The sequence below is a fragment of the Neolamprologus multifasciatus genome, chromosome 14 (assembly GCF_963576455.1).
Source record: "Neolamprologus multifasciatus chromosome 14, fNeoMul1.2, whole genome shotgun sequence".
In the NCBI taxonomy this organism is placed as follows: Eukaryota; Metazoa; Chordata; class Actinopteri; order Cichliformes; family Cichlidae; genus Neolamprologus; species Neolamprologus multifasciatus.
The window spans coordinates 598,720-618,832 of NC_140452.1; the positions used below are offsets into that span (position 1 = coordinate 598,720).

A 20,113-nucleotide genomic window follows, 5' to 3' on the forward strand; every position below is an offset into this window, starting at 1 on the left:
ATGATTTCCTGTTTCATCAATGAGGCCGTCATGGTCCCTCTCCTCTTCAGGACGCAGCATCCATGACTGCCAAACAGAATCTCAGCCATCAGCCTCAGTCCACCTTAAAAGAGCTCAGAGGAGGTGTTTCTGCATCAGCCTCAGTCCACCTTAAAAGAGCTCAGAGGTGTTTCTGCATCAGCCTCAGTCCACCTTAAAAGAGCTCAGAGGAGGTGTTTCTGCGTCAGCCTCAGTCCACCTTAAAAGAGCTCAGAGGAGGTGTTTCTGCATCAGCCTCAGTCCACCTTAAAGAGCTCAGAGGTGTTTCTGCATCAGCCTCAGTCCACCTTAAAAGAGCTCAGAGGAGGTGTTTCTGCATCAGCCTCAGTCCACCTTAAAAGAGCTCAGAGGTGTTTCTGCGTCAGCCTCAGTCCACCTTAAAAGAGCTCAGAGGTGTTTCTGCGTCAGCCTCAGTCCACCTTAAAAGAGCTCAGAGGTGTTTCTGCATCAGCCTCAGTCCACCTTAGAAGAGCTCAGAGGTGTTTCTGCATCAGCCTCAGTCCACCTTAAAGAGCTCAGAGGTGTTCCTGCATCAGCCTCAGTCCACCTTAAAAGAGCTCAGAGGAGGTGTTTCTGCATCAGCCTCAATCCACCTTAAAAGAGCTCAGAGGTGTTTCTGCATCAGCCTCAGTCCACCTTAAAGAGCTCAGAGGAGGTGTTTCTGCATCAGCCTCAGTCCACCTTAAAGAGCTCAGAGGTGTTTCTGCATCAGCCTCAGTCCACCTTAAAAGAGCTCAGAGGAGGTGTTTCTGCATCAGCCTCAATCCACCTTAGAAGAGCTCAGAGGAGGTGTTTCTGCATCAGCCTCAGTCCACCTTAGAAGAGCTCAGAGGAGGTGTTTCTGCATCAGCCTCAATCCACCTTAGAAGAGCTCAGAGGAGGTGTTTCTGCATCAGCCTCAGTCCACCTTAAAAGAGCTCAGAGGAGGTGTTTCTGCATCAGCCTCAGTCCACCTTAGAAGAGCTCAGAGGAGGTGTTTCTGCATCAGCCTCAGTCCACCTTAAAAGAGCTCAGAGGAGGTGTTTCTGCATCAGCCTAAGTCCACCTTAAAGAGCTCAGAGAAGGTGTTTCTGCATCAGCCTCAGTCCACCTTAAAAGAGCTCAGAGGAGGTGTTTCTGCATCAGCCTCAGTCCACCTTAGAAGAGCTCAGAGGAGGTGTTTCTGCATCAGCCTCAGTCCACCTTAAAGAGCTCAGAGGTGTTTCTGCATCAGCCTCAGTCCACCTTAAAAGAGCTCAGAGGTGGTTCTGCATCAGCCTCAGTCCACCTTAAAGAGCTCAGAGGAGGTGTTTCTGCATCAGCCTCAGTCCACCTTAGAAGAGCTCAGAGGAGGTGTTTCTGCATCAGCCTCAGTCCACCTTAGAAGAGCTCAGAGGAGGTGTTTCTGCATCAGCCTCAGTCCACCTTAGAAGAGCTCAGAGGAGGTGTTTCTGCATCAGCCTCAGTCCACCTTAAAAGAGCTCAGAGGAGGTGCATCATGCTCCTGGACTTGATTCAGACCCGACGATGCACCGTTTGATGAGTAGATATCTTCAGCAGGTCTGAGGCTGAATCGTCGGTGTGTGTTTGAATTACGGCTCGAGGGTTTTCACAGATTTGTTTTATTTGCACGTCACCACGTCCTGATCTGCAGGACCCTCAGTGACCCTCAGTGACCCTCAGTGACCCTCCAACAGTGACGGCAGCTGCACCGTCAGTCGCAGGAAGCCTCTTGCTTCTTCTCATAAGAGCAACATCTGCAGCACCCTCTAACTTCAGCATCATCATCGTCACCTTGACCTGCTCCACACCAAAGTGCACCTACATGTCATTGCTATGTACATATATCAGCGTGATCCTGAATCCTCGGAGCGCCGCTGTCCACTGAGAAGAGGAAAACCGGGAGTATTACCTGTGAATCGGAGCTCGGCGATCCCGCCGTGAGGAAGCGCGTTACCTGCAGTGAGTGACGGGAAGCTGTGTGTCCGAGGCCGGACCGTCTGAGCGGCTCTTTTTACCTCCCACCGCCTGACTGCCGTCCCCCGGGTCAGCCAATTACCTGTGACAGGATCCCCTCGGGCGTCACTGTTCCTTCACAAACGGCACATCATCAGTGCTGCTCTCACTCCCTGGGGTGTTTCAGCTGATGACGTCTCCGTGTTCGACTCCCTGACTCGTCCGCGGCGTTCAGGTCAGGCCACCAGAGGCGCGCTCACGGGTTTCGCGGTCGCACGTGCTCATTAAGCTGCAGCTCTGCAGCAGTAACCACACCGTGTCCTGCCTGGACGTCAGGCTGAACGTGGTTAAAGTTTAAAGTCAGCAGATCCAGTTTTCTCCAGCTGAGCTCCCGTCTGCCATCAGCCGGATGAAATCCTGGCCTTTAATTGACCGGCTGCTGAAGAGGACGCCACCATTAAACACACAGTGGAAACAAGAGGACAACAGACAGGCCGGCCTGCTCTGTCAGCACGTCCACACACGGAGGGCGGGCTCGGTGTCACTGCAGGGGGCGGGCCTCATCACAGCGCCCTGCAGCACCACCATCATCATGGCCCCGTTAAAGCCAACACACGCCATTAGGTTCAGTCCAAAGGCTCTCACCGCTAATGCCGACCTGATCACTGCTGTCGCGGCTGAAGCTGCTCAGGATTCAGCACGCCGTGTGAACGCTGCCGAGGGTTATTTCTGCTTTCATGATGATGTGCAAACATGAGAACATCACCATGGCAACTGATGGCTTTCTGTATTTGGACCAGTAAACATCTGATCGGCCAGTTAGAGGTCACAGAAATAAACTCTGTTTGTCTCCTCATCAAACCCGTCAAAGGTGAGGACCTCCACAGGGAGTGTAACCTCTGACCTCCAGGCTCTCTGCTGGTGACCTTTGACCTCGTCATGTAAAGCCCTCAGAAAGATCTCAGAGCAATGTGAGTCTCAGTGACAGAGCTGCAGGAGCAGAAGAAATCCAGATGTGAAGCCAGTCAGTCAAACGCAGAAACGCTCAGATAGTTTTATTTTCAGGCAGATGGAGCTCGTGATGCACAGAAACACACTTCAATGGTTCACTGTCCAAAACCTTCCTCTGCGTTCAACGATCACGTTCCCACAACAACACGGCAGCGCCGAGGCATCGCCTGTCCTCGGATCAGGACGGGCTCGGCGCCGGACGCATCGTCATCGTGATCGGTGAAACACAAGAAGCTAAAGGACGAGTGAGCCAGCGAGGAGCTAAACACAGATCTGCAAAGAAGTGAAGACACAGAGCGCGACAGCGTCATCAGAGTAACATTTCAGATCTACCAACTGTTCGTAGTTCAGCGTCAGAGTCACCGCTGTTACTGAGGGAAACGCCCTCGCGCTGGTGAAGAGCGAGGGTTCGGCTTCGTCAGCGTGGACTGTGAAGGAAAGCCTTCCGACAGAGCTGCAGCGACAGGAAGTGGCGGCTGATGAAGTCTGGCGTTCGGGCCGTCTTCCCGCTGAGCCGCGCTCCTCTCAGTACATGAGGTCGGCCGCCCCACCGCTCAGCTCCACCTCTTTGTTTTGCTGAAAGGGAAACTGGATTCCCGCCAGTCGGACCAGCAGGGCGTTCAGTCCCTGGAGGAGGAAGATGAGGAAGAAGAGCCAGAAGCATCGGTCGTAGCGCTCGGCGTACGTCTGGAAGATGAAATTCCCCTCGTTGAAGTTGGCGATCCGCTCGGACAGACGGCTGAGCTTTACCTCCGACACAAACAGGACCATGACGAGGCAGCTGCTGACACCTGCAGGACACACAGACAGGAACCATCAGGCTGACCTCTGACCCCATCACCCTTAGACACCCCCTCCACCTCTGAGAAGGCCAGAGGAGGTGAACCAGACCACAACAGAAGGAGTGATGATGTCATCAGAGGAAATAAACCCCGTGATGGCGCTCATGGTAACGTGGCTCAGCTGAGCTCAGGTCACATGACCGACAGTCCCCATCCAGGGTTTGGACCATCCCACTGTGAGGAGCACAGGCGCCAACACTGCAGTTCCTCCCCCGTCCAGCGGGGGCAGCAGTGAGTTAGTGCACACAGACCGCTGATGCATAAGCTGCTCGGTGTCTGTGAAACACCTGTTTCTACAACACACCTGTACAAACTGTGTTAAGGTTCAAGTTTGCATCGTTGGGGGCGTGGCCTCTGACAGGCGCCGTGGCGGCCTGCGAGGCTTCTGCTTCTCTGTGAGTGAAACTGGAGCGTTTGTGGGGACGCTGCCCGGCACTAATTGGGGTCTGCGGTTGCAGGCACACATTGGACGGGCCGATTAAGTGAAATGAACCCGGAGGAGGAAATGAGCGAGGATCGTTGGGTCTTAATGATCGCCCCCCCCGCCTGCTTCACCCCCCTGCCCGGGGCTCTGTTATCAGGCTGCTTGTCTCTGAACTCATTTCAGACCATCCATATTTTATATCTCGTGACAGGCTCACAGGGAGCCCGCCACCTGTCCCAGCATGCATTTCAGTGACACTGCCCCCCCCCCCCCCCCACCCCACCCCCCCATCTCTAACAGTCTTGCTTTTGGTCGTATTTTAGCGTGGTGTGGTTCTCACAGGTGATGAAGGTCCACAGGTAAAGTCCCACGGGGCCTTGCAGCGTCTCGTAGGGTCGGCCGAAGGCGTTGAAGAAGAAGAAGCCGGTGGCCACGCAGGAGAAGAGCGTCACAACACCACAGAAGAAGATGACGGTGACGTGGAGGCCCGTGGGGATGGCGCTCAGGAGGTCAGGGAAGACTGGAAGACAGCAAGAGACAGCAGTGAGAGGCGTGTCTGCAGCGAGCACAGAGGTCGCCGAGCCTCGGGACACACAGACAGCACTTCCTGTTAGAGGGTCAAACAGCAGGCGAAGACACGCTGACACACAACAGACAAGACCGACACAGGAAGTGACAAACAGAGAATCAACAGAGCGCCAACGTGACAGAAATCTGTAAACTCAGAGACAGGAAGTGTGCGGCAGACACAGGACGTGAACATTGTCAGATATTTAGTAAGAGAGTCGATTTAAGAGAACACGAGCTGCTGGAGCGTGCTCCGCCTCCCCGCTAAGCTCAGCTGTGACACCCCCACTGCTGTAACACCCACGAAGGCTGACAAACGTCCTGGCGTGAAACGAAAAGCTCTGAAGCAGAGACGCAGGTCCTGCAGGGACAGAGCGGCTTTGTCTCTGCTCGCAGATCCCACGCAATCAGGCGGAAACCTCGTTAGTGCCGCGCCGCCGCTCCCCTGGACCTCAGAGGGAGCAGCTTCCTGTCCCACAGAGTCACGTGACAAATGAAAAGATTATCTGCCAGTGGTTTCACATCTGCAGCTGGATTCATTTAACCTTTAACCTTATTTATAAAGGTGCCTGCTGCTGGCCGTGTGTACGAGCCAATGAGACGAGCTCAGCCTGCGTGACGGTGACGCGTGAACCTCACGCAGGCTGAGCTCAGCGTTTGTCTCGGATCAGCAGCAGGGTTCAGAAATCACCCGGTGACAACAGAGCTCCGGCTCCACAAGCCCAAATCAGAAATGCTGGTCTTGGTCTCGGTCTTGGTCTCAGTCCTGGTCCTGGTCTCAGTCCTGGTCCTGGTCTCAGTCCTGGTCCTGGTCCTGGTCTCGGTCCTGGTCCTGGGTCTTCAGTTTATGGACTTTGAGTTCCTATGAAATCTGTTTGACATCTTGAATGTTTTTCAGTTTTCTGTCCCGATCAATCAGTGTTTTTATTTTTGTAGTTTCACAACAACACTCTGACGACAGTTACTGCAGATCAACCTGATTATTATTAATGCAGAGTTGTTGATAAAGCCGTGCACAGACTCGCAGCAGCTCGTGCGTGAATTACCGCTCGTGCGCGTGCACCATCGGCGATCACTCACAGGAGAAGCGCGCCGCGCGGCCCCCCAGCCCGCACTGCTTCACGCGCTGTCCGTGGAACAGCCCGTAGCTCAGCTCGCCCACGAACTTGTCCAGCTCGGCCCCGGTGGCGTTGACGAGCTCGGCCCCGGTGCGGCACAGCACGGCCCCGCGGAGCCAGAGCGGCAGGCCGGTGGCCACCGCGGCCGTGAGCGCGCAGGAGAGGCCGAGGAGCCCGCACACGGAGAAGAGGAGCTGCTTCTGTCTGCCCGGCATGATGGAGGAGGAGGAGCCGGGGGAGGAGGCCACAACGCCCCCGCCTCCACCTCCGAGAGGAGGGGGGGCCGCGGGAAACGTCAGGTGCCAGCGCACACCTGCGCTGCGTCCATGGCAACAAGGGCTCGGGTTACAGCCAGGAGGTTCGAGTTCTCATTAAAGACGAAGCACGAGCCTGTGATGCGCGCGCAAACTCATCTTTCCTTCACACCTTACTGCTGATCGCGGTTTGTGGTCACGTGGGACCTTTTTCAGCCTAAAACCGGTGTTCTGACAAACCATCCTACTTTGGTAAAACGTCCTACCGTCAGTAGTTTATGCACATTTCTGCTGTCACAGAGAAACTCCAGCACCAATGTAAGTGGGTATGACGGTTTGCCACTTAACTTTGCCCATCAGAGTATGCTTGTAGCTCATATGCATACAGCCAGGATGGTTTGCCACTTCATTTTACCCGTCAGAGTATGTGTGTAGCTGTTATTAACAAAGGTAAAATGATTTGCCACTGAATTTTAGCTGTTAAAGTACGCTTGTAGCGCATATTCAGAAAGGTAGGATGGTTTGCCACTGAATTTTACCCGTCAGAGTATGTGTGTAGCTGTTATTAACAAAGGCAGGATGGTTTGCCACTGAATTTTAGCTGTTAAAGTACGCTTGTAGCGCATATTCAGAAAGGTAGGATGGTTCCCCACTGAAATGTAGCTATTAAAGTATGCTTCTAGCTCAGATTAACAAAAGTAGGACGATTTGTCACAAAATTTTAGCAGTTTAAGTATGCTTGTAGGTGACATTCACAAAGGTAGGTTGGTTTGGCAGTTAATTTTACCGGTCAGAGTATTTTTCTAGCTAATATTCACAAAGGTAGGACAATTTGCCACTGAATTTTGTGTTGTGTGCATGCGCAGAAACAACGGGTAGGATGGTTTGCCAGGTAGGATGAATTCCCAGAACACCGGCTCTGTGACATTTCAGGGAGGGGGACAGGAAGCGCAGGAAGTGATGCTGAAATATTCAGATAACATCTGGAATAGACTGAAACAGAGGCCTCAGGCTCCTGCAGGTTTCAGGTATCACCCTGGGTCAGCACACCTGAGTGAGCTCATCACAGGCCTCTGCAGAACTTTTAAATCAGCTGACACCTCTAAAACCAGGCTGAGGCCTGGAGTTCCTGACCGCTGGTCTGACAGGTAAAACACCTGAGAATGGAAGCAGGAAGCAGGAGATATCGCCATCTTTTACATCCAGTCTGTTTTCTTCTATGACACGGTGCTAGCGTCCGCCTCTCTCTGCAGTGACCTGCTGGGAGCAGGATCGACAAACTGGTGCGGAGGTCTAGCTCTGTGCTGGGATGTCCTCTGGAGTCTGTGGAGGTGGCGACAGGAGGGTGTTAGTAAAGCTGACCTCCGTCATGAACAACCCACACCACCCTCTGCATGAGTCTGTGCTGAGCAGCTCCTTTAGACTGAAACTCACGGATCAGTCAACAGCAGTTAGCCTCCTCCATCATGATGTCATGAGTCACGTGGACATTGTGGACCACCACAGTCACGCCACGTGGATGATGCACCTTATATGTATGGATGTGTACGTGTGTTTGCATGTACATATCTATACTTTCTTAGATAGTGATAGTAGAAGAATAGCTGAAATGTTTTTCTCCGTAACACACGCTGTGTGTGCGTGTACATAGAGCCTCAGTTACCGTGGTATTTATTGTATTATCTTGTTGATTTTGTATTTCTGGACTTTCTTCTGCTCTCTGTACCTGAGCTGTGGGAACGCACGCGTTTCCCCGCCGTGAGATCAATAAAGACTTATCTTATCTTACTTCTTAACAAAGAGGTTTTATTGTGGAAAACCACAGGAAGTGTCTGTGCTGTCATTAGTGCTTTTACTGTGAAAAGACATGTGAGGAAAACGCTGAGGGTCTTCAGGTGAGCTCATGATAGGTCACGTGTTTTTCCTGATGTACTGCAGTACTGCATGTAAAAGTACTTTGACTGAATGCTTTTTAAAGTTTTCTCTCCCTTCAGATTCACACATAGGAAGCATCTGTCTAACAAACCGTAGTAAAAGTAATAAGAATATTGGTGCTTTGTTCCAGACAGAATCTCTAACTTTTCCACATGTGGTCTCTTATTGGAATTCCTTTGTCAGTGACATTAACTGGAAAAGAGTAACAATTCCTAACAAGTATCTGGTAACGAATAAAGTGAAGGAAGTTTAAAATACTGCATAATCATTATGTGACAAAGTTCAAAAGGGACATAAATGTGAGCTGTGGGTTTTGTGGAAGCCATCCTGACTGTGCAGCACCTCAGGATCTGTTCATGCGCTGGAACATTTGGAAAGACTTCAGTAGATTCATTGCTGACATCTCTACAAAGACTTTACTGTGAAACGGGAAAATGTTGTATTTTGTTTCTTTCAAAGGCAAAAATAAGATGTTTACTTCATAATAAACGTGTTAGTTATCTTAGCTCAATGTTATTTTCACAAATGCAAATACAGTAACAAAAAGCCTGATTTTAAACACTACAACGATGTTTTATGTTACATAAAAGTGATTCATGGATCACTGAACAAAAGGCTGTGAAAACTATTACTGTTTGTAGTAATTACAAATTATTGAATGTTTGTAATTCTTTGTATTACAGCCCCTGACATATGTTAATGTTATTCTGGTTGTGTACATGTTCTGTAAACTGTTTCTCAATAAAGTTTAATATTTTAAAAAAAGAAAAAAAAGTACTTTGACTGCGCCACTGTTACACAGCCGGATGTCCTTTCACTCTTACAAGTGTACATCTCTTATCTCTTAAATCGGGTCTTTTCTGACTGGACTCTGGCAGCTGCTGCAGTCAGGAAACAGGAAGTTGATTAAATGTGACGTAAAACAGGTAAACAAACAAACGGACTTCAATACGAAAAGAATCGCTTTGAGCCCCAGGGGGCGCTGCTCCTCCAGGCTGCTTCGGCATGGCACGTGGTGACGTACGCCTCTCAGTACACGTCACGCCGGGGTGAAGCCCGGGGTCGGTGTCCGGAGGAGCACAGAGGAGCGGAGGAGCCGCCGGAGGAGCTGAGAGCAGCTGCCACGTCCAACATGAGGTAAGGAGTTTCGGGGTCACGTGATTGCAGGTTGTTGTAGTCGGTGCTGATCAGGATCGATACTCTCTGACGGACGGTGTAGCGGAACTCCAGGTGATCAGGTGTCATTACACGCGCCGCGGGGGCGTGGTCCCGCAGCTCACGCAGGTGGAGGTGATGAAGAGGGGGGATGAAGGTTTGTGCACTTGGGTCTCAGAGTGAAAGGAGCTGCGGCCACTGCTCTGTCATCTGATTGGACATTTCAGCGCTCAAGTTTGTCTGAAGGTTCTCAGTCATCCAGGTCATCGTGGTCAAAGGAGCTTGCAAAGAAAAGCGTCTGGACTTCTTTAAGCTGCTTGAAGACGTTTCACCTCCGAGAAGCTTCTTCAGTTCTAAGGTCAAATGGTGGAGAGTCCCAGATTTAAACCTAGTGGGAGTTTCCCCCCACAGAGGGACAAAAGGACCCCCTGATGATCCTCTAATCGCCTGAGGCGTGAAACTGGGTGTGGGTCACAATCAGCCAGAGTTTAGGGTGAGCTCGTTGTGAAGGTGGGGGCACAGACCTGAAGAAGCTTCTCGGATGAAGGTGAAACGTCTTCAAGCAACTTCAAGAAGTCCAGACGCTTTTCTTTGTCAGCTCCTTACACCAGCGCTCAAGTAAAACAAACAAATATTTCCTAAAATGTGTTTGTTTTTAACATTTCAAATATTGTGTAACAAGAGTTTTTTTAGTGCTGGTAATCGATTACGTTCCTGCCCATCTCTGCTGAGTCCTTTCATCAAGCAACAAACAAACACAGGGTCTGTGCACGCGCAGCACTGCAGCCGTCATTGTGTTTGTGTGCAACAAACAAGTGCGCGCATGAGTTTGTGAGTCTGTCTCAGCATGTTCGTGCTCTCTGCTCATGTTGGCTTCAGATTCATCTTTTTGGCTTTTTAAAGAACTTATTTGAACAAAAAGTCACTTCAGGGGTCAAAGTGCAGCGAGTGGCCCCCAGGCCACGGTGTGAGACCCCTGGGTGTGCGTTTCCTGTCGTGGCTGCACACGTCACTGAAACTGAGGCACAGCTGAAGCAAAGCGGTTATAAAATGTGAAACTGTGAACTCTGCCGGGCGTTTCCCCTCCAACATCCAGCGAGCAGCAGATGCCTCGCTAAGGTCAGAGGTCAGGGGAGCGGGCTGCTGATAGGAAGCAGCCTTTCTGGAACCTGACCGACGTCCAATCAGGTGCTAACCAGCTGTACCAAATAAAGTGTCAGGGGGGCGTGTTTACTGACGGTGCTGGGTGGGAGCAGGCTTTCACTGAGCATGTGCAGTAGGAACAGGCTGCTGTGCGTGTAATGTTCACTGAAGGATGCGTGTGGGCGTGGCCTCAGGCCTCTGATGAGGAGGGGGCCGCGCCTCTGTGACGAGTGTCACTTTGCTTCCTGTCAGACTCGTCCTCATCTCGCTGCTCTTCTCGCTCGGACTCGGCGCTCAGCAGCTGTCGGGGATGTATGGCAGCCTGTGCTCACCAAACTTCCCGGAGCCGTATCCCCGGGACACGCAGCTGCGCTGGAACGTCAGCGTTCCCGACGGCTTCCAGATCAAGCTCTACTTCAGCCACTTCGACCTGGAGCCGTCTTACCTGTGCGAGTACGACTACGTCAAGGTGAGAACGGCATGCACGTTTTTGGTGTGTGTGTTTGCGCCACAGTGATGTCACAAACTATGGTTCTCCGTCTGCAGGTGGAGGCTGAGGGGGAGGTGCTGGCGCTGTTCTGTGGGAGGGAGCAGACGGACACGGAGGAGGTGCCGGCTCAGCGGGCCCTCACTTCCCCCAGAAACTCCCTCAGCCTCCTCTTCTGCTCCGACTTCTCCGACGAGGAGCGCTTCTCCGGGTTCGTGGTTCACTACAGCGCCGTGGGTAAGTACCAGACCCCGCCCGCCGAGCGGACGGGTTCGGTCTCTCGCCGTGACGTCTCCTCTGGAGTTTGGACTGTCGGGTGCTCATCGGAGTTCTGCTCGGCGCTGGTCTGAAGGCGGGACCGAGCAGAACTCTGACGAGCAGTGACGAGTCTGCGGACTTCCTGTTTCAGTGCGAATCAGTTTAAAAGGTCACCTGACAAAAAGGCTCATCTGATGCTTGTTTCCTGTCTCCTCTGGCCCCGCCCCTCTAGACGTAGACGAGTGCAGCGAGCGGAGTGACGAGGACGCGCTCTGCGATCATTTCTGCCACAACTACATCGGAGGATACTACTGCTCCTGTCGCTATGGTTACCGGCTGCACTCTGACAACCACACCTGCAGAGGTGAGCGCAGACGGGCGTCGTAACCCACAGCTGATCGCTCGCGTTCATCACGAGTACAGTAGCGTGCTCCGCGGCGCTCTGCTTTCCAGAGATATGAACCACGGGTGGGGGAGGAATGTGTGGGTCCTCACATGTCCTGACAGCGCTGTGGACCGTGACCTCGCTGTGACTGATAGCGGCGCCTGATTGGTGGTAAATATTTGCGTGTTTCTGTGTGGGGGAGGCCTGTGCGTGTTCACGTCTGAGGGTTTGCTACAGAGCGACGACCTCTCAGTGACCTCTGACCGATTACAGAACCATTACAACACACTGAGTGTGCAAAAGTCTTGAGTCTCACCTCTTCTCTCTGTATTTTGCTTCTGTTAGCCACGCCCCTTTAATGTCTCATGTTTTTGTGTTTAGATTTTTTCCCTCCCAAACATGGATGCAACAAATATGATACAAAACACAGATGACAAATGAGTATTTAATCCACCGTGATCGTTCAGGAACATCTGGAAACATCTGACTATCAGTGCAAACACAAAGCTGTGCTTTAATGCACAGCTGGATAGAAACACACAGGGGACGCCTATGAGAGCCGGACATCAGTGTGGGAGGAGCTCCGAGTGTCAGGAAGCCCGGAGATGTGTGTGTGTGTGTGTGTGTGTGTGCACTACTGTAAATGATGTATAGACAATCATTCTGTACAATAATTATAGCTCTATAACTGTTTATTAATAGCAGCAATTGTATCTCTACAATCTCAAATAGTTTTCATATTTTTAACCATGTTCACATCCTGTTCATAGCTTGCACACTCACTACAGCCTGTACATACTTAGAGCACATTCATAACATGCCTTCATACCGTGTACATTGTAACAAACCTATAATAGATCCATATTGTAATATTGTAACAAACGTCTGTTGTCACAATAAAGCTGAGTTCTGTTCTGTTCAGTGGAGTGCAGCAGCGATGTGTTCAGGGAACGCTCTGGAGTTCTGAGCAGCGTCGACTTCCCTGCTCCGTACCCAAAGAGCTGCGAGTGCTTGTACCGCATCGAGGTGGAGGACGGCTTCAGGCTCCGCCTCCAGTTTGACTCGCACTTTGATGTGGAGGATCACCCTGACGTCAGCTGTCCCTACGACTACATTAAGGTGAAGAGAACACAGACACACACTCGGTGATGTGTTGGGCTGTTAATCAGCTGTTTTCCTGTCAGATTAAAGCAGGAAGTGCTGTGTTCGGTCCGTTCTGCGGCGATCGATCTCCGGGGGTCATTCAGACCGACAGCAACGTGGCCGTGGTCGTGTTCCACAGCGATGGCTCTGGAGAAAACCTCGGCTGGAGGCTCGGCTACACGGCTGCAGGTGAGTCCATGTCCAGGTGCTGCAAACAGACACACAGCTGGGAGTTATAGCTTTTACTGTCTCCTGACAGGAAGTCAATGTCCCGTGCCCAATACTCCGCCCAACGCCCTGATGAACCCCTTCCAATCAGAATACTTCTTTAAAGACCACGTCCTGTTCACCTGTGAGCCTGGATACCACCTGCTGAAGGTAGGGGGCGTGTCACATCAGCTGAGTTTGGTCAATGTTTAGTTTGTTTCAAAAACAGCGGCGCTGTGCACGTGAAGGAACGGGCCAGCGCACTGGCGTCCATGTGACAGATCGAACTGTCAAACGGGTCGGTCACGCAGAGCGCGAACGCGGCGTGCGTCCGAGCTATGCGCCACAGGTGTAGATCAGCTGTGCGGGTCACATGGTCTGCAGTGATGCTGCTTGTTGCTAACCTGGCTGCGCTGTCTCTGCTCAGGACGGAGGTCACCTGGATCACTATCAGATCGACTGCCGGGCCGATGGATCGTGGAGCGACCGTCCTCCTGCGTGCCACAGTAAGACTGCTCGACCTTTGACCTCTCCAGAGTGTTTGTGTTTCAGTGTCTCCCGTGTTGGAGTCTGGGTTACTGCTGCTGCAACCTGTTTCCTGGAGCACACACGCCACCTGCTGGCTCTCTGCAGACCCTGCAGGAGCGTCACATTAGTGCTAGTTAGGCTTTCGTTTAGTAAAGCTGAAGCTCCGCCTTCTCTGATGCTCTGTTAGTACAGTAGTGACCTCACAGCAGCCATGTTATTGGTCACATGATGTCATTAAAAGGCTCCAACAGCACAAACACGGCCCACGGGTCCAGCTCAGGTGAAGCTAGTAGCTACAGCCACCTGTGTCACCATCCACATGTCAGTCGCAGAGGCCACGCCCCTAATAATCAAAACAGGTGAGTTATGAATGACATGTTTATTTTACCACCGTGGGGGGGGGGGGCTGGCTGACCAGGCCGGTCGTGCTGTGGTGGGCAGGCACCGCCGTGGCGTCCTGCAGATCAGCTGTGCAGGTAAGAGGTGCTGAGAGACGGTTCAGGGCTGCTCACACACTTTCCTCTCGCTCTTGTTTCTCTGCAGACTCCAGGAGGAAGCCAAGCTCTCTGTCCAGCATCCGGACCAATCACAGCCTAGCTTAATGAGCAAGCCAGTCTCATTGGCCGATAAAGATACTGCAGGAGCGAACAGTGTTGATGTGTCTGTATTTTCCAATAAAACGTAAAACCAGAAGCTTCTGTCGTGTGTCTGTGACTCACATTCAGGGATGGCGGCGCTGATGTCATGTGTTTCTGTGTTTCTGTCACACGTGTTCGCACTCTTTGTCTCGATGCGTGTTCCTGTGACGCCCCCTGCAGGACACGCTGACTCTTCAGCCTGTCGGGTCTCACGTTACGTTGAGATGAGTCTCAGATTAAAATCACGTGTCTGGATCATTGGAACACGTCAGCTCTGATTCGTTGTCGGTCAGCTGTAGTTTGGTTCTGGCTCATTCTTCCTCCTTTCTGCTCAGACTCAAAGCTGATTGGTGTTTTTGTCCTGTCTGTCACAGTGGTGGATTGTGGGAGTCCAAAGATGGTCGACATGGCTGATGTGGTGTTTGGTAACCATGACAACAGCACACTGTTCGGTGCGACCGTTCAGTACGTGTGCAGGGAGGGCGGCGTGCAGCTTAACAGTAAGAGGTCTTCCTGTTTGTTTCCTTCAGTGGTTACTGCGCAGTGACAGCTCGTCTGATTATTGATTATTGGCTGAGCCTTGTTGTTCCTCGAGCTCTGTGTCTGGTTGTAGTCAGCAAATGTTTTTATTCATTTTTATTATTTTGTTCTCATCTTTGGGCAATTTGCTTCTCATCTGTTTTTAAACACGATGATAAAAACTGGACCTGCTGTCGATAACCAGAGGCCTCCTCACACTCCGCTTCCTGTTTGTAGCTTCATACAGGTGTGGTCCTAGTGGAGACTGGGTTGATTCAGAAGGAAGGAGCACAGCACCCACCTGTCTGCCAGGTACCTGCCCGTCTGTCTGTTCACCTGTCTGTCTGTTAACCTGTCTGTCTGTTCACCTGTCTGTCTGATAAACTGTCTGCCTGATAACCTGTCTGTCTGTTCCCCTGTCTGTCTGATAAACTGTCTGCCTGATAACCTGTCTGTCTGATAACCTGTCTGTCTGTTCACCTGTCTGCCTGATAACCTGTCTGTTCACCTGTCTGTCTGATAAACTGTCTGCCTGATAACCTGTCTGTCTGATAACCTGTCTGCCTGTTCACCTGTCTGTCTGATAACTTGTCTGCCTGTTAACCTGTCTGTCTGTTCACCTGTCTGTCTGATAACCTGTCTGTTCACCTGTCTGTCTGTTCACCTGTCTGTCTGTTCGCCTGTCTGTCTGATAACCTGTCTGCCTGATAACCTGTCTGTCTGTTCACCTGTCTGTCTGATAACCTGTCTGTTCACCTGTCTGTCTGTTCACCTGTCTGTCTGATAACTTGTCTGCCTATTAACCTGTCTGCCTGATAACCTGTCTGTCTGTTCACCTGTCTGTCTGTTCATCTGTCTGTCTGATAACCTGTCTGTCTGATAACTTGTCTGCCTGTTAACCTGTCTGTCTGTTCATCTGTCTGTCTGATAACCTGTCTGTCTGTTCATCTGTCTGTCTGTTCATCTGTCTGTCTGATAACCTGTCTGTCTGTTCACCTGTCTGTCTGATAACCTGTCTGCCTGATAACCTGTCTGTCTGTTCACCTGTCTGCCTGATAACCTGTCTGTCTGTTCACCTGTCTGTCTGTTCACCTGTCTGTCTGATAACCTGTCTGTCTGTTCACCTGTCTGTCTGTTCATCTGTCTGTCTGATAACCTGTCTGTCTGTTCACCTGTCTGTTAACCTGTCTGTCTGATAACCTGTCTGTCTGATAACTTGTCTGCCTGTTAACCTGTCTGTCTGTTCATCTGTCTGTCTGATAACCTGTCTGTCTGTTCACCTGTCTGTCTGATAACCTGTCTGTCTGATAACTTGTCTGTCTGTTCACCTGTCTGTCTGTTCATCTGTCTGTCTGATAACCTGTCTGTCTGTTCACCTGTCTGTTAACCTGTCTGTCTGATAACCTGTCTGTCTGATAACTTGTCTGCCTGTTAACCTGTCTGTCTGTTCATCTGTCTGTCTGATAACCTGTCTGTCTGTTCACCTGTCTGTCTGATAACCTGTCTGCCTGTTCACCTGTCTGTCTGATAACCTGTCTGTCTGATAACTTGTCTGTCTGTTCACCTGTCTGCCTGATAACCTGTCTGTCTGATAACTTGTCTGCCTGTTCACCTGTCTGTCTGTTCACCTGTCTGTCTGTTCACCTGTCTGTCTGTCTGTCTCTGCGTGTCCAGCCTGCGGCCAGCCATCCCGCCCTCTCCCCCCTCAGGTGAAGCGGATTGTGGGCGGTCGTAGCGCCGAGCCTGGCTTCTTCCCCTGGCAGGTCCTGCTCAGTGTGGAGGACCTGTCCAGGGTCCCAGAGGATCGCTGGTTCGGCTCTGGGGCCCTGCTGTCGGAGTCCTGGGTCCTCACAGCTGCCCACATCCTGCGGTCCCTGAGGAGGGACACCAGTGTCGTTCCCGTGGCCGCTGACCACGTCAAGGTTTCTGAAGTCCTCTCCTGTATCTGTGATCAGCTTTGTGTCTCTGCGTCTTCCAAACCGTGGGACGGATGCTCATCGGCTGTCAGTGACCTGCTTCTTCTGTCCTTCAGGTCTTCCTTGGTCTCCATGATGCCAGAGACAAACGTCGGGCCACCAACCTCTCCGTAGACCGGATCTTCCTCCACCCGGACTTCCAACCCAACAACTACAACAACGACATCGCCCTGCTGAGGCTGAGTGAGCGGGTGGAGTTTAACCAACTCATCCGTCCAGTCTGTCTCCCACTGCCTCACACACAGGTGGGTCACAGCTCCAGCTGAGTCTGCACAAAGCCGTGTTCACTTAGGAGTGATCTCCCAACACAAAGGTCAGAGGTCACAGGACCTCTGAGCTGACAGACACAACGGTTATCAGAGACTGAAAATGTAAAACTAATAATAAAAGTCTGCTTTATAAAAAACTAGAATGACTTTAATGACTTCAGTCTGAAAAAAGGTGGAGATTAGGTGGAGTTAGCTTTCCTGAGCTCTTCAGGCAGGAGGACCCGGTTAAGGCCTCCTTACCTGTACAGGTGTCCGTGAGTCTGCCAGAGTGTGCTTGGCAAAGTCGGGGTAAAAACAAAGCATGGTTCTTAGCAGCAGTGCATGAAGGTGAAGCTGAACCTCACCTATGCTTGCTCCAAAGGTCAGCTGGTCCCCTCATTAAAGACGGGGGAGGAGCTACTCCTCGACACTGAAAGTCCCTGATTGGGACGGCTCCTGGTGAGGTGTTAACAGGAAGAAGCCCCCGAGCAGATCCAGGAAATGCTGAGAGATTTTCTGGCTGGCTTGGGATCGCCTGAGGATGTGGGCACCTTGCAGTGAGCGAGTGGGCTGTGAACTCATCTGTATACCAACGTATGCAGCGTGAGGCCGTCTGTCCCACAGCTAAGCAGCTAAATCTCCAACAGAACGGCTGAAGCAGAAACGAGTGGAGCTGCTGCAACGGTCCAAAGTCCAGAGCTCAGACAGCTGTGCACAGATTAAAGTTGCAAACCTCAATAAGCCAAAGCAGCGGTGAAGAAGAGTGGGCCCAGAGGGAGTGTTCGCCCAGGGCGCCAAACAGGCTAGGACCGCCACTGCTCGTGGACGCCATCATGTCAGTTCTAAAACAGCGAGGGTTGGTGTGATGAAGTTCAAAGTGTTTTGAAACCACAGTGAAGTCCACTGACCTGGTCGAGGCTTGACGACCTATAAATCTGCAGGGGAAGAATGCTTTGGGTGGGTGTGATGCAGAAGCGTTTCTCCATATTTATCCTCCAAAGCTGCAGCAGGTGGCGTCCAGATGAAGCGGAGGTGTAGCCCGGTGGAAACTCGCTCCTGTCCAGCAGCGTTCGTCTCAGAGACACGTCTGCTTTGGGCTGGATGTGGACACGTTTGCTTTATTTACAGTATTTTTGAATCACATGTGTTTCTTTATGTCTTTAAAATAACGATGTAAATATTTTACTGATCTGTCTGCTGGTTGACCTCTGACCTCTGTCTTTACCCCAGGATGACCCCCTGGCACCTCTCCCCAACTCTCTGGGTGTGGTTGCTGGTTGGGGAATCTCCAACCCCAACGCCTCTACTTCTTCTTCCCCCTCATCCACTCTGACCTTTGACCCTGTGTCGGACACCGACCTCGAGATGACCTCTGACCTCCTGCAGTATGTGAAGCTGCCTGTGGTCTCCCAGGCCGAGTGTGAGGCGAGCTACGCCTCGCGCTCCGTCAGCTACAACATCACTGACAACATGTTCTGTGCCGGCTTCTTCGAGGGGGGGCGGGACACCTGCCTAGGGGACAGCGGGGGTGCGTTTGTAATGGAGGACGAGGTCAGCCGGAGGTGGGCGGTGTTTGGGTTGGTGTCCTGGGGCGGACCGGAGGAGTGCGGGAGTCTGAGAGTGTATGGAGTCTATACCCGAGTGGCCAAATATGTGGAGTGGATTCAGAGTCACCTTCACGCTGCCCCCTGGTGGTGATGCTGGGTTTACTTTATTTTTATTGGTACTTTTGTACATTTTTTACAAAACATTCAGACCTTTAACAAGTACAGAGCGCTAGGCTAGCAAAGACGCATTAAAGAAAGGCATCCATTTATGGTACAAACAGGTGAATTACAGCAATGACACTTTTGGTACCAGAATTTTAATATTTTTCCATTCAAGTAAAGGTCCCGTTTTTCCAGTACTTCTCAAAGCAAGTCTTAATGAAAAAGTCTCCATTGTGTAAATTTCCTTGATAATGCCTATCCAGTCCAAACATGACGGTGGATCCACGTTTAGCCATTTGCGAGTTATTCTTTGCACCAGCCAGTAGTTTTAATAAAAGATATTTGTCCGATTTCCTCCTTGGGGCAAATCTCACAGATAAAACAGTGAAATCAGGGTTCAAGTTCAAGCCCATCATGGTATTGATTTCTGTAATCACTACTAGCCAGTAGGGGACAATCTTCAGCACTCCTCTGTAGGCCCGCCCCAGGAGATGGATAAACCCAGCATTTCATCAACACTGTGATGAGACCTTTGGTTTGTGTAATGTTATAAATACTCAGATACTCCCCAGAAGCTCCAGACTTTTACATAAAGATATTATATTCAGTCCTGTAGAAAGTTATATATTTAAAAATATATGATCCTCTCTGGTTACTCTGGTATGAATAACTCTGAATCACTTTTTTTGACAAGTTTGTAGTTCAACATACAAGTGACGACCTTTGACCTTCATCAGGTTTTATTTAATTGTTGTAGAGAAACTCAAACATGCTCTTCATGCAGCTGAGTACATCAAGTGTTTAAAACAGAAGCTGTGCAGGTCTGAGATCAGCAGCTTTGTGAAACACCAAACTGAGGTCCTGTTAATGCTGATATATAGTGACACAGTTACATGAGTGATTAATCCTTTTGTTTTTTTGTCTTTAACTTTATCAATAAAGCTGCAGCTTTCACTACAGCACATGTGGTACTTTAACCTTTGTACTGTTTCCATCAGTTCATTTTGCAGTTAACATGTGAACATGTTGGATGATCTGTCTGCTGTCACTGGGTGGTGCTGAGGTCTGAATCTGAGGGCAGCTCCTGTAATCACAAAGACAACAGAACCATCAAACTCACATATAAATTTTATCCCTCAATATTGAAATAAAGCTGATTATTCTGTCCTCACACACTCAGGAGCTGAAGTTCTTCTCTTACATTATTTTCAGTATCACAGTACACTACAGTACTTTAATCCATAGTTCCTGATTAATGAGGAGTTACTGAAGTACAAGCTTTAAAAAATTGTCACTGTCTTTACAGATGTGGCAAGAGACTGAAAACATGCTGTTGTTTGCACATATTTAATATTCAGCTCTGCACAGGAGCTGCAGCAGGGTGCAGCCTGTTGCTTTTACAGTATAATACTTGTAATAAAAGTACAGTAACAGTAATTAGTGACTGAGCAGCCCGGAGCGTTTCTCTTGATTTCTTTAGTAAATTCATTCACCTGCACAGCTAAACGAACCCTGACAGCCGAGTGCTCATCTTAGCTAGCTAGGTCTCAGGAGCTAGCTAAGGACGGTAGTTACGGAGTAGCTTACAAACA

The 20,113-nt window shown here is 50.6% G+C and overlaps 3 protein-coding genes across 3 annotated transcripts in view; 2 read left to right on the plus strand and 1 right to left on the minus strand.

Moving 5' to 3' along the window:
• The window catches only part of LOC146502814 (uncharacterized), a 5,049-nt gene extending 2,139 nt beyond the window's left edge, over positions 1-2,910 (plus strand). The window contains exons 2-4 of the mRNA XM_085131098.1: positions 595-796; positions 906-940; positions 1,181-2,910. Of these exons, the coding sequence (XP_084987224.1) occupies positions 595-796; positions 906-940; positions 1,181-1,402 (459 nt within the window). The 3' untranslated portion in view covers positions 1,403-2,910. The remainder of the gene's footprint in view (positions 1-594; positions 797-905; positions 941-1,180) is intronic.
• Positions 5-6,693, minus strand: clrn1 (clarin 1). Its single transcript, XM_085183828.1, has 3 exons — positions 5,899-6,693; positions 4,592-4,771; positions 5-3,776 (listed from the first exon to the last, which is right to left on the minus strand). The coding sequence occupies exons 1-3, from the start codon at positions 6,149-6,151 to the stop codon at positions 3,511-3,513; spliced, it is 699 nt and encodes a 232-aa protein (XP_085039954.1). The 5' UTR covers positions 6,152-6,693; the 3' UTR covers positions 5-3,510.
• Positions 6,694-9,134: 2,441 nt separating this feature from the next.
• On the plus strand, positions 9,135-19,606 carry masp1 (MBL associated serine protease 1). The gene is made up of 13 exons (XM_085183804.1): positions 9,135-9,262; positions 10,676-10,892; positions 10,970-11,147; positions 11,401-11,532; positions 12,476-12,672; positions 12,738-12,885; positions 12,956-13,074; positions 13,331-13,409; positions 14,444-14,569; positions 14,826-14,900; positions 16,263-16,510; positions 16,621-16,809; positions 18,043-19,606. The coding sequence occupies exons 1-13, from the start codon at positions 9,258-9,260 to the stop codon at positions 18,508-18,510; spliced, it is 2,181 nt and encodes a 726-aa protein (XP_085039930.1). The 5' UTR covers positions 9,135-9,257; the 3' UTR covers positions 18,511-19,606.
• The last annotated feature ends 507 nt before the right edge of the window (positions 19,607-20,113 follow it).

Coding starts and splice junctions, on each gene's coding strand:
- masp1 (XM_085183804.1), top strand. Junction 13,075..13,330: donor CTGGATACCACCTGCTGAAG/GTAGGGGGCGTG, acceptor GTCTCTGCTCAG/GACGGAGGTCACCTGGATCA. Junction 14,901..16,262: donor AGCACCCACCTGTCTGCCAG/GTACCTGCCCGT, acceptor CTGCGTGTCCAG/CCTGCGGCCAGCCATCCCGC.
- clrn1 (XM_085183828.1), bottom strand. CDS start 6,151: ATGCCGGGCAGACAGAAGCAGCTCCTCTTCTCCGTGTGCGGGCTCCTC. Junction 4,772..5,898: donor CCGCGCGGCGCGCTTCTCCT/GTGAGTGATCGC, acceptor GCTGTCTTCCAG/TCTTCCCTGACCTCCTGAGC. Junction 3,777..4,591: donor CCTGTGGACCTTCATCACCT/GTGAGAACCACA, acceptor TGTGTCCTGCAG/GTGTCAGCAGCTGCCTCGTC.